Source organism: Perca fluviatilis, chromosome 7 (genome assembly GCF_010015445.1).
Source record: "Perca fluviatilis chromosome 7, GENO_Pfluv_1.0, whole genome shotgun sequence".
In the NCBI taxonomy this organism is placed as follows: Eukaryota; Metazoa; Chordata; class Actinopteri; order Perciformes; family Percidae; genus Perca; species Perca fluviatilis.
Window position 1 is genome coordinate 21,103,734 of NC_053118.1, and position 13,481 is coordinate 21,117,214.

General features: G+C 40.3%; 1 protein-coding gene across 1 annotated transcript; it reads left to right on the forward strand.

Annotated features, from left to right (window-relative positions):
* The first annotated feature begins 3,104 nt into the window (after positions 1-3,104).
* Positions 3,105-13,360, forward strand: stx17 (syntaxin 17). The gene is made up of 7 exons (XM_039806831.1): positions 3,105-3,317; positions 4,280-4,488; positions 4,592-4,657; positions 6,184-6,504; positions 7,912-7,962; positions 10,501-10,587; positions 12,359-13,360. The coding sequence occupies exons 2-7, from the start codon at positions 4,366-4,368 to the stop codon at positions 12,611-12,613; spliced, it is 903 nt and encodes a 300-aa protein (XP_039662765.1). The 5' UTR covers positions 3,105-3,317; positions 4,280-4,365; the 3' UTR covers positions 12,614-13,360.
* The last annotated feature ends 121 nt before the right edge of the window (positions 13,361-13,481 follow it).

A 13,481-nucleotide genomic window follows, 5' to 3' on the forward strand; every position in this document is an offset into this window, starting at 1 on the left:
ACGTGTGTCTGTCTGGTCAGACACAAAAGCCTCTTGACAGGTAAAAGGCCTTGCCTCTCTTCCCGAGGGACCCTTGGGCTCTCACAGAGAGTAGAGGGGGATTAGGAGAGTGAGAAGGGGGAGGAAGAGGGAAGCGAGGACAGCTTCAAGTTAGCATGAGGTCCAGATCAGCCTCCAGCCTCGTTAAACACCATCGATCGCCACGGTGACATTTCACAGCACATGCCGCCTATACTGTCACTGCTATCACTCACTCGCCCTCCTGTGCAACAGCGTGAGTACTAACACACACACACACACACACATACACTCTCGCTCTCTCTCTCAGACAGCAGGTAATTGATAGTAACTGTGGTAGTGAAAGAGAGGGAAAGAAAGTAGTGCACCAGAGTAAAGTTCTGCGTGGAGTGCACCGTGTTGAACATGCTCCATATAAAATCTATGATATGACACCACACAACACAAAATATTTTTTGTATTATTTGTCCCTTTCTGAAAAACACTTTAGGATGCAAAAACACAAAATGCTTTTAGAGGTAAATAATACAGGAAGTGTACTTAAACATTGTTTTTCTGTGTGTAGAGGAAAAGACCATTCACACCATGTTTGCAGTGGTGTGAGTGTGTATGTGTGCATGTGTGTACTATCAACATCTTTGAGTGACAAGTTAAATAACATGACCACGAAGCTAAGAGCTCTGCTTGAAGCATAAACACACTCAAACTTGCATGTGCGCACACACACACGCAAACACAGCTGTCAGTCTCCCGCCCAATCGATCTGTGCTGACAGAAAGCAAATACCCCCAGAGTCTTAATTAGAGGTCCCATTAGAACATATTCACACATACACACACACACACATGTGCATATGCACGCACACACACACACACACACACACACACACACACACACACACACACACACACACACACACACACACACACACACACTAATCTATTCAGAAATGTAAAATGACCACTTTAAGACTGAGGATAGCAAAGTGTAGATGTGAAGAGACACCTGCAGGTTTACAAAAACATAGGTTGTGATCTTTTTCATGGAATATATTTTGACATGTCATATTAAAAGCACAGGTGTGGTTAATAAAATGCATGATGGCTGAGTTCCAATTAGCTGCTTCAGTTTCAGGATCCTGGTATTGTGCATGCTGGCTCACTGTCACAGATGCATGGCTTACTGGGACATTTGAATAGAACAAAGCCATCCTTAATGTTATTAGTAACACCTGTTCCTACCATGACAAGTCAAAATGTCTGATGTGAAAAAGGCCTTTATCCACCAAGCCATCAGGATGTGCTGATCACACCTGTATTAAAAACAGTAAGATGCAGGAGGTAAGAAGTAAACGGAGCTCCCTGCTGGCTTCCTTTCCTGCTGACAAACTTCCTGGATTAGACTGAAACGAGTGGCACCTGAGTCCTCCTGGGCCGAAACACACACACACACACACACGCACATATACGCAGATACATGAACCCAAACATTTTTGATGATTTGCTATTTAGACTTTCACTGTAAGCTTTGTTCTTCCCCCTTAACTACGACTCTGGGAGTCCCCTGGAAGTGGACAGACAGACACACACAAACACACACACACACACACACGTACAGCACCAGGGGAAATCCCCTATAGCTGGGGACTGTGTATTTTACTGTGGCCCCTCGCATGGAGCATCCGCTGAGGGAAGAGTGTGTGGGGGGTTGGCCTAAATGTCAAAGGTAAAAGGTGCCGAAGAAGTGGAAACATGCAATAGACCCACTCACACAGGCTCACTCAGAGTAGAGGAGGGGGAACCCCAATTCTCTCTCTCTCTCTCTCTCTCTCTCTCTCTCTTTTTTTTTTTTTTTTTTTTTTCTCTCACTCTCTCTTTTTTTTTTTTTTTTTTTTTTTTCCAAACACAACACAGACAAAAACATCACACTTAATGTTTCTTTCCACAGGTTTGATGTTGTTTATGCATGCAACCATCAGTGAAAAGCTAAATGGAAATGACAAAAAAAACTTTTGCATATATGTCAAATTAATTCAAATATAATCACTCATATCTTTGCTATAACCTTATTCAGATTATTACTACTTAATAATCAGATCTTTGTTATTTAGTGATGTTGGGACTGGGATCTGAATGGGAATATCTGATATATTACCACTGCTTGAAATATTATGATGTTCACATTATTTTGATAGTCTATGTGTCATGAGTAATTGTGACGCATTTTGAAAGGTCACACATTTTAATGTTACCACACATAGTGACCCCACAGTCATTTCTACTGTATAACTACCATTTACCAAAGATTATGACCCTACAGCATAGCTCTAGCCAGGATTTGGGGAATTTTTAGTTGGTGAAGTCCAGTCTGTAAGGTTTACAAAAAAAAAAACACCCACTCAAGAAATGTTTGACTAAATTTAAATAATATGTTCCTGTTTTAATTAATAATTGAACTGTTCAATTACATTTCTATAACTTTTATCTCCCTTCAATATGATCAAAATGTTGTTGTAATTATTATGGAGAACACTAAAACATTTATTTTTGTTAACATGCCTATATTTAGTCCGTTTTCATATAATAATTATTATTATTATTATTACTACTACATTTAAACCTGATATGTGTGTGTGTGTGTGTGTGTGTGTGTGTGTGTGTGTGTGTGTGTGTGTGTGTGTGTGTGTGTGTGTGTGTGTGTGTGTGTGTGTGTGTGCAATATTAAACTCCTCCTTAAACCCTTGTCCTGCCCCAAATATAGGGTTGGGATGTGGCCGGTTAGCTCAGTTGGTAGAGCGGGCGCACATATGCAGAGGTTTAATTCTCGACGCAGAAGGTCCAGGGGTTCGAATTCGATCTGTGATGGTTTTCCTGCATGTCTTCCTCTCTCTCTAGCTGTGATAGCAGAAACTCCCTCCGTTTTGTATAATGATTCTGGACTCTTTATTCTTTCTTTTGTATGCTGCACCTTACTGGTACAAAACAACACGATCAAATAATACGAGGAATAAACTCTTTAAGATTGTTTGAGAAATGTCACAATAACTTGTCGTTAGGTCAACGGTATCACAATGATGAGGAACACACATGTGCTGTGGCTGCTGGTTGAGGTCGGAAACTTTTCGTGGACGCACTGGGAAGAGTTGTAGGTTGTATACAAACAACAAGAGTATCAGAATAAAACTGAAAGCGTTGCCGAAAATTAGCAAATGTTGCGATTCGTTAATTTCTTCAACAGAATGGAGGCTCATAATAGTCATTAGCGAATATAAATTATATTCTCGAGTGATATTTCCAGTGGTAAGTGTCGCATGTCCTTTTAAGTTTCGTTTATCTGGCTGATGGTCGGCCAGTAGACTGGTGTTTCAAAATGTTCTGGCTAAATCAGCGAGTTAGCTAATATCTAATAAGAGTTGTCTCACAGCACATGAAGCTGCTAGCTTCAGTACTTAGCTAACAGCTAAGGCCATGCTAGTCCGTTTATTTAGCTATTTTAGCTAACTTGCCAGCTACTGCCCAACTGTGTGTAAGCATGATCAGTTTCCACTCAGGCGTTAAAAAGACAGCAAAAAGATATGTAGCTAGTTCTCTCCTCCTCAAGCTTAGGATATATTGGTATCAGCTTCTAATGTCCATTGAAATACACCCACTGACTATACAGTAGGTGTATCATAGAGCACTATTAACATTTATATGGTACAGTCAGTGTTATGTAGGGCTGCAACAAAATAATATATATTACTATCATCATTATTTTCAATATTGATTAATCTGTCAATTATTTTTCAATTAACTTATTAATTATTAGTCACAGTTCCCCAGAGCCCAAGGTGATATATTTAAATAGCTTTTCTTGCCCAACAATAAACAGTCCAAAACCCCAAAGGTATTTCATTTAAAATTATATGACAGAGAAAAGCAGCACATTTGAGAAGCTGGAACCAGAGAATGATGGGATGCATTTGTGCTTGATAAATGACTTAAATGTTCAATAGATTATCCAAATTCAAATTGTTGATTAAGTTGTTATCATCTAATTGATTGATTGAGTAATTTCTTCTGTACTGATGTTATACTGTCAGTATATCATGCAAGTAATACTTTAGTTAAAAGTTTCTCTGAAAGGATGTTGGCAAGATTTTGTTTTTATTAGACTTATAGAGCTGCCAATTTTATATGCGTGGGTAGACTTGCATGTGTCACAGAGTTTATTCATTTGATTTATGTATTTATTAAAATCATACTCTGCTTGGTATTTACAGTGTGTGTGGAGGCAGTGATATAAAGCTGAGCAGGTGCAGTGTATAAGTTACAAAGAGGTGTTGGTTGTGGGCAGTGAGCAGGACACATGGCAGAGGAAGGCAACAAGCTGACACTTAGGCGCCTGGAGGCACCGATCCACAAGTTCATTAAAGTGGCTCTACCCACAGACCTGGAGAGGCTACAGAAACACCACAATAACATACTGAAGGTGAAGGATGAAATCTGGCTGGACACATGTCGCACCCTCACATCCACACTCTTACTTCCGGTCCACAGATGGATAACAGATCGTTTTTCCTTTATTTTTGCAGTACCAACAAAGCCAGCAATGGGACCGGCTTCATCTGGAGCATATCAATGCGAGCAGAACGGTCCAGGTATGAGATAAAACTCTGTAAACTTCCAAAAGCATAGGTGTGTGTGTGTGTGTGTGTGTGTGTGTGTGTGTGTGTGTGTGTGTGTGTGTGTGTGTGTGTGTGTGTGTGTGTGTGTGTGTGTGTGTGTGTGTGTGTGTGTGTGTGTGTGTGTGTGTGTCACATCTGTGGCAAGAATCAGGGCAAGAAAAGAGCTGTTACACTGGCCCATTTGATGTTTGATGTGTGTGTGTGTGTGTGTGTGTGTGTGTGTGTGTGTGTGTGTGTGTGTGTGTGTGTGTGTGTGTGTGTGTGAGTACTTGCGGTCTTGTTCACATGGTGGGTGTGAAATGTCTCAGAGGATGTTGTTGCCTAGAAGCCACCATGTCTCTGAAGGTGAAATAACTCCAAATAGGCACAAACCCATCCTCTCACCATTACTCCAGGGACATGCTCAGAGTGCTTTCCCGTGTCTTCATGGTGGTTATCCAGAGTAGGGGTTAGTCTACTCTTCATAAGATGTGTGTGCTTATATTCCATAGTATAGAAAGATAGACAGGTATGTTGGTAGGTAGGCAGATAGATAGATAAATGGTGGGCTAATTTGTCCTTCTGAATATGTTTTTCAGTCTGTTTAGTCTGCCTGTTTATCTTTATTGCATCTGTGCTTTGTTGCTTCTCCCAGAAAGACAGACTGCAGTCTCTCCCCTTACTTGATCATTTACATTTACTCCTACTAGCCAAGCCCCTAGATAACCCCCAGACTCAGTACCCCCACTTTTACACAGCAGCCAAAGCAAACACCATGAGACAGGGGAGCGGAGTCAATACCGTTTTATCATGAATATTTGCTATTGAGTATGTGTTTGGTTGGTCTGTCTGTGTGTTCGTACGCTTACGATTAATTTTCAGGCTGACAGGTGTCTGACCTGACTGTCTCTGTGTTAATCAGTGTGTCATGCACACAAGGACAAGTGTATGCATGTATGTTTATTCATGTTGTGTAATTAGCTGAATATGTTATCGGCAGTGCATTGAACCCCTGAGCCCAGGCTGGGCTGCGGCCTGGAGGGCTGATGGCAGGGATGTAATCCTCCTGTCACCCTCAGGGCACGGTGGGTCCCCAGCCTCATATCTGAACCTCATTAAGCCCACACCTCAACACACTTACACACACATTTTCCATCTCTATAACAGTTTATTGGGATGCTGAATCTATCAGCAAAATGAACAAGAACTATTAATTTTCCTGAGGATTTAAAATAGGTTATGTGTAGCGTTTTTTATTATTAATAGTTAAGGATCTTTTTTGATTTATTCTGTATAAATTGTTTTCTTGTTATTAGAGAGATTTGGTTACATAAATGAACATTATTGGAATGGCTTGTTATATTGTGTGTCTTTGTCTCATCTGTATCTTGTGTGTGTTGTGCTGTGAGGGCTAGATTTAACCACGTTTGCTTGTCTTTATCCTTGCATTTCATTCATTATTTGGCTGTCCCCCTCTCAATATTACTGAGAAACCTGCTCCTTTCCTGTCTACCCTGCAGCAGTTGAGAGCTAACGTCAGAGAGATGGAGAAGCTGTGCACACGGGTCCGTGCTGAAGACACTGACGCTCTGGAAGCGCTTGTCAAGCCAGTCAAAGACAGGGCGTCAGCCGCCGCACGAGACTTCCTGCTTTTACACTCTAATACTGTGCGTCAGCCTGCGCCACCACCTGCCGCTCAGCCTTCCAGCTGTGTGTCCAACAGTTGCCACACTGATGACGATGTGTGTGAGGAGCAAGTGTCTGGCAGGCAAATTCAGCTCCACCTTCCACAAATCCCTGCTGATCAGATTGCAGCTGAGTCCTGGGACAACCTGGAAGAGGTATGAGGGCCAGACCCTAACATACAGTCTGGATATCTATTTTAGACTCATCTTAAATTAAAAAATTATAAAGTAATTTATTTGTCAAAGTAAATCTTATCTTGTTTGTAATTTATTTATTTTTGTTATAGACCCTTTGTGTTGATACTGTATATATGTGAGTTCAATGTGTACAGCATATTCTTGGTTATCAAGAGAAGGTCTAAGTTAAAGTAAGCTTTACTTCCTCCTGTAAAATAAGAAATAAAAAAGGACCAGAACTCGGATTTAAGTTGCACAGGCACTGCCCAAATCACATCCTTTGTCTTTCTTGGCCTTGTCCATGTGATTCTAAACAAAAGAGGTGATTATATTATCTCAGCCTAGCACTTGTAGCATTTTTTTTTAAAATGCTTTGACCATAGTAAACAACACAACTATGCCCTGAAATGCTGACTAAAATGATCAACTCTGACATATGGCAATATTAATGATTCATAACTGTTTAACTTTTTAGTTTGGTGTTGTTTGTGATTTCATAGTTTTCACTATCAATTTGGAGTCAGAATCATTCTAACTAATAGCTGCCAATGCCAATTTTTCACCTCTTAAAAATAGGTAAAGAAAATGCATAAAATGAAGGGTTTTGAAAGTTATCTGCAGAGGTAGTTTAGCGAAATGGCAAACAACAGATCTTTTTCACAGCAGACATTTTGACTTGTCATAGGAGGAATAACAGTTGTGTTACTAATAACATCAACAATGGCTTTGTTCTATTCAAGTCTCCTAGTAAGGCATGACGGTGAGCCAGCATGAACTATACCAGGACCCTGAAACTAAAGCAGCTAAATGGAATTCAGCCATCATTAATTTCATCATTTAAACCTGTGCTTTTCCTGCTGTGACATGTCAAAATGTTCTTCATGAAAAAAGTTGGATAAAAATCAAAGCACTAAACGCAAAGTACAAGAAAGTAGTTCTTGATGAGTCTACTAAACATCGCTATGGTTACATTATTCATCCTGCTATTGCAAGATCATCTTGAGCTTCCTGACAGCCCGAATGAAGCTGTTTGGAGCATCCAAGCCTGTTCCATCATACTGGCTTCATTCCCCAGGCTGTCAGGAAGCTCAATAATCTTATTTGTATATATTTCTTATCTTTTTTTTTATATTATACTTGTTGTACGTGTCCTTATTGCACCGTGGGTCGGAGAGAAACATATTTCAATTGCTCTGTATGTCTGGCACATTGCAGAATTGACAATAAAGTTGACTTGACTTGACTTGATCATCTAACGCAGTTGCCCCCTCTTGCCTGTTCCTACAGACGCCCTTAGTTGCTGACAGTTCGGACGTACTGTAGTTGTACATTTGTGTGATAATAAGCATCACAATGAAATAAATGTGGTAATTGTTTCTCTCTCAGGATCTGAAGGACCTGAGTGGTTTGGTGACGGAGTTCTCTCTGCTCGTCCATGTGAGTATGAAGACTCAACTCTGCTGTGTACTTCCTGGCTGCTACATTCACATTTCATCTACATGTGTGCACAGCTACCCCTGTGAACGAAAAACAATGACAGAGACAGTTTGCCTATAGCGTTTTCCAGGAAGTGGTGCGTATTTGACCGTGTGTGCTTGTGTTGCCTGGAAAGGCTCCTCTGAGAGGAGCTTGCACAGATCGGCTCAGGACTACTGCTGGGCCCCCACAGAGCCTTCACCAAGGCAGGAGGAGAGATTGAGGAGTAGACGAGGGCGAGAGGGAGGATGTGGGGGAGGACGACGGCGGGTTGTCCACAGGGGGAGAGGTGGGGAACAATGGATACATCGGAGCAGGTGGAGAACAGACGGCTCAGATTATCACTCTATCCTCGGGGATGGAGAGAGAGAAGCAGGGAGGCAGAGTGAAAGAGAGATTAACAGTGAAAAAGACAGAGAGAGAGTGAAGATGTAGTTAGGGTAAAAAAAAAAAAAAAAGACAGAGGCATGAGGGGGGGCAGAAAGAGCATAGACATGTTGTTGTGGTGTCTCAAGGGTGAAAGAAGCCATCAGGGGAGTAATATTCCAGCTCTCAGCCACAGTGGAAATACTGAGTGTAGAGAGTGTGTGGTTGCGTCTGTGTCTTTGTCTGTACATGCGTCATGTTAGTGGCCGTTCCGGTGTCTGTGTTCTTGTCTGTATGTTTTTTCTTTGCATGTCTTCTCAGGCCACACGATCAAAAGCCTATAATGTGATTGTACTGTATAAAACTGACAAATAGAGTATTTAAATTATTGAATGATTAATCTACTATTCCTTATATTATTAATTTACTCTGTAAAATGTAGCCAGAGTCTAATGTGTCTAATGTGTTAAAATTGCTTATTCCGTTTGATTAGAGGCTTGTAAAAAGCAAATTTCATTTGAAATCACTATAACTTTAAAGCAGAGGACAATGTATTGTAATATAAAACAACAATAAAGCAAAATATATTTACATTTTTTGTTTCTACTAAATGACTAAAACGGTGCATTGTTTTTCCAAAACTGGAAGAGATGCATTCCTATGTGCACAAATCAATTATTCAAAAGATTATTTTAGAACTAGCTTTCACCCTAGATAATTAAATAATTTGACAATTTTTCTTCTCATATTGCTTAGCTCAATAAAAAGCACATGACATATAAAAACAAACATGTTAAATATATTCTCACCACAAGGTCCATTTAATTGAGCGGTCAATCAAATCACACAATTTTCCTCAGCAGGTAAAATATTTCTTTTTATGAGCTAACAACTACTGAATGCACCTTGGAATGAGACTGTTTTATACACTTTCATTTTAACAAACATGTTTTCTAAATTTCCCCTAAAACTCCACCAAAACATACTCAAAATGTGTGACTTCATCATAAGAAAACATTCAGGCTTATCATTTAGAGCTGCAAACATTAGTTGATTTGATCAGCAAAAAAAATGAATCTGCGACTGTTGCGATTGTCATTTTCTTTCTTTCTTTTTTAAATAGTATGTATTATTATGTTTGGGCCTTTTTAATGCCCTCATTAGATAATAACAGAAAACTAGGTAAGAAGAGATGCATCAAAGGTTGCTGACCAAACTCGAACCGGGGACGTTCCTCATCTTTAAGCCACGAGGGGCTCCTCGCTTTAGTCATTTTGACTCTCCAATGTGAGGATTCGCTGCTTTTTTCTGTTTTATGTAGGCCTAATTGTAAATTGTATATCTTTGGGACTGTTGGCCAAATAAAACAAAACATGTGAAGACATCACCTTGATCTGTGGGAAATTATAACATACTTATCGAGAAAATAATATGAATTGATGATGAAAAGAAAATAATCGTTTGTTGCTGCCCTATCTTTTATCTTGGTGAAACTGCTTCTTTGAAGGGAGAAAAAACAGCAAAGAAATTGAGAGAGAAGATCCAAGAGGATGTGATCTGTGAGTGGTTAAACTGCCTATCTTCAGTCAGAACAGGAAGCTTTTACATGGGTATGTGTAAAAGAAGTTATAAAAATGGACAGAGCTGAATCTGTAAAATAACTTTTAGAGAGGGACCAAGGAGTTACAAAAGAGGGAGAAGCGATGTTGAGGAAAGGTGAAGAAAAAGAAAAGTAGAAGAAATGTGCTCTGTTGTTTTTTGGTCACTGTGTCCATCCAGCCCTCACATGGAGAGAGACAGCTGCCACTCTGAATATTTCATGAAATCTACACAATACACACACACACACACACACACAGCCCTACATGTCTTTAATATCAAATTCATGCAGACAAAAAAAAAGCTTTTTCTCGATCTTACACATACACACTATGACCCCACCCCCAGTGAATTCTCCTTTGAATATACCTACAAAATCTCCACATACACTCATACATACCACATACCCTTTCCATGTTAACTTGTGACGTTGAGCAGAATTTGGACAGAAAAAAAACTTAATATACACAACAGGTGGTTGCTCTTTCACATGTGTGTTAATATATGTGTGTGTGTCTAACCCCTGTGCAACAGTCCCAGCAGGAGAAGATCGACAGCATAGAGGACAACATCAACACAGCCGCTACCAACGTGGAGGAGGGGACCAAGAGCCTGGGGAAGGTGTGTGTGTGTGTGTGTGTGTGTGTGTGTGTGTGTGTGTGTGTGTGTGTGTGTGTGTGTGTGTGTGTGTGTGTGTGTGTGTGTGGTGTTGTGTGTGTGTTTGTGTGTGTGTGTCTGTTGTGTGTGTCTGTGTGTGTGTGTCTGTGTGTGTGTGTCTGTGTGTGTGTGGGAGATCGATGGCACTTTGCCTCCCAGCCATTCCACAGCGTTTGTCCCTATTGATCTGTTCGAATAGAGGAAAGCTGCAATTAAGGAAATAGAGAGAGGAGAGGGATAAAGGGGAGGGGAGGAGAGGAAGAGTGATAGAGAGGTAGGAAGAGAGGGGTGACAAGAGAGAGTCTATGTGTTTGTGTGCGTGTAGCATTAAGGAGAGGTTTGAATGACTGTTTAATAGTTTTTCAGGAGCAGCATTCGGGCCTCCATTATCAATTCAATACACTCTTACACACTGAGTGTAACTCAGAAGGACAACTTGGTGCCATTCACACATATTAAGCAGTTGAAATGTTGAACTTTTTGTCTGTAATACTCAGAATGAATCACCTGTTTGTTAATCTACAAGACACAGACACACACACACACACACACACACACACACACACACACACAAACACACACACACACACACACACTCTCTGATTGTGACATTTTCTAACTTTACTTTCAGTATTTTATTTGGGATTAAAGCAAAGAAATGCTTCTTTGTCAGATGAAGAAGTCTATTTCAATCTGTGTTTTGCTCAAACTTTTAGGAACATAATGGAGGTGTAAAGTAATTACACTGCAATTACAGACTCTAATGGACAGTAATGACACAGTCGGGATTCCTGTGCACTGAGAAAAACCTGTAATGTTAACACTGGACAGTAAATAACAAAACTCTTCACAGCTTGGTCTGTGGATAATCCAGAGTAACACATTGTCTCTGGAAAGACATACTATAATACTATTTTAATAGTTATCATCAATCCTTATAATATTTTTACTGGCTGAAGCTTGTGTCCATGTGTATGCATGGAGGGAAAAATGTGCATCATTCCATTCAACCCTTGTTTTGGGATGGCAGCAGTAATTGCAGACTGATGTATCAAAATCTAGGAAAATAAAACATAAACTGCATGGCTAGATAGCGTTTTTTTTTATTTATTTTTTTATGAAATGAAAGTGCAATGACCCTTAAACAATTTGAACTTCAGAGAGATGTCAGATGTTTTACCGTGTTTGAAAGCATGTAATCTGTCATCAGGTCAAACAGCGTTACACACAACACACATTCCCTTCATCCTCTACAACCTGTGCCCAGAGTCCTTTTAACTCAGCTCAGATGAAATTAAAATTCCCTTAACTGCCACGGGGTGGGGGACAGGCAATGCTAGCTTTTGAACTATATTAATTTAATGGTAAAGTGTTAATCAAGTGTGCGCGTGTGTGTGTGTCATTAATTGTCATCAGCAAAGACCACCTTCCACTCTGATGATAACAGCTGTAATAACACACAGGCCACATCTCTCTGATTTCTCCTAAATGGAGATAATGAAAACTCTTTGATGCAGCTATGGAAGTGTTGATTTACATTTACACATGCAGGCTTGTTTGTATTTTTTTCCCCCCGTCCTCCTCTCGGTGGGTTGATGTGTGATCATGAAAGGATAGACACGTCCAAACTCCATCGCAGACTGTCTTGAAGCCACAAAGAACTAACACCTCCAAAGGTGTGTGTATGTGGATGTTAAATTAAACTGGGACATATCTCTTCTTCCTGTCTTCCTAGACGGTGGGCTACAAGATGGCAGTGTTGCCGGTTGCTGGGGCACTGCTGGGCGGTGTATTAGGAGGTCCACTGGGCCTGCTGGCTGGGTTCAAAGTCGCAGGGGTTGCTGCTGCTCTGGGGGGGGGCGCCCTGGGGTTTGCTGGTGGCAACCTGGTCCAGAAACACCGCAAAGCCCGAGTGGATCTACAGATGAAACGACTGACAGCACTACCACCAGAACCAGCAGCTGAACCAGAGTCGAACAAGGACAAATGACCCAACAGTTCTGGTTCGTCCGCTGACCTCAGGTGCTGACTAATCACTGAGGCTTCAGTGTTGACTGACCAATCAGAAGCACAAATTAGCCCTCCGGCGGTGTCCCGTTGCCTTAAAGAGACTCAAGCCCTGTAATAACAGCTTTACTTAGTCAGATACTTTGATGTTCGTGTGTGAATGGTTTGTTTGTGAGGATGTTCATTTTATACACACAACTGATGTTTTTATTCTGAACACAACTGAGCAGTTATATACACTGCATCTTTTAGTGTGTGGTTGGGTCAGTATGACATCACATCTCTTCTTTACTAAAAGAAATGTTTGGCACCAAATAAATGAAGTTGATTTAACAGACCCAACCATTCTGCCAAATGCTATCACTAACAACAACACTGTTCCTCATGCTATAATCTTTTTTCAGATTATTCTTTTTAACAGTGATCATGCCTCAATATTCCAAAATACAAAAAGCTGCAATAAGAATGATGTATGGAGAAAATGTTTTTTTTGCCTAATGTCACTGTGGTGTTATCTTTACATGAAAATGTAAATTAAAGTGGTTGTGCTTCAATCATTCTATAAATTATACTGTATATATTTACAGACTTGTTTTTGCAAAGTGTGAGAGCAAAATTGCACAAAAAGCACCACTGTCTAGATCACTTTAGGGACCGGAGTGGAAGAACCTGCCATGTATCGATTATACTGCTGCTGATTTTCTGCCAAATAAAATGCTTCTTTTCAACAGTAATGCCATTCATTGGATAGATATTACAGTAAATGACACCAGTAAAGTTCAGAGAGACTGACATAAAAAAGCATCAGACAACACAATATCCTGTAAAATGGTTTTTAATTTACTTGTTGA

Coding starts and splice junctions, on each gene's coding strand:
- stx17 (XM_039806831.1), top strand. CDS start 4,366: ATGGCAGAGGAAGGCAACAAGCTGACACTTAGGCGCCTGGAGGCACCG. Junction 4,658..6,183: donor ATGCGAGCAGAACGGTCCAG/GTATGAGATAAA, acceptor TCTACCCTGCAG/CAGTTGAGAGCTAACGTCAG. Junction 10,588..12,358: donor GGACCAAGAGCCTGGGGAAG/GTGTGTGTGTGT, acceptor CTGTCTTCCTAG/ACGGTGGGCTACAAGATGGC.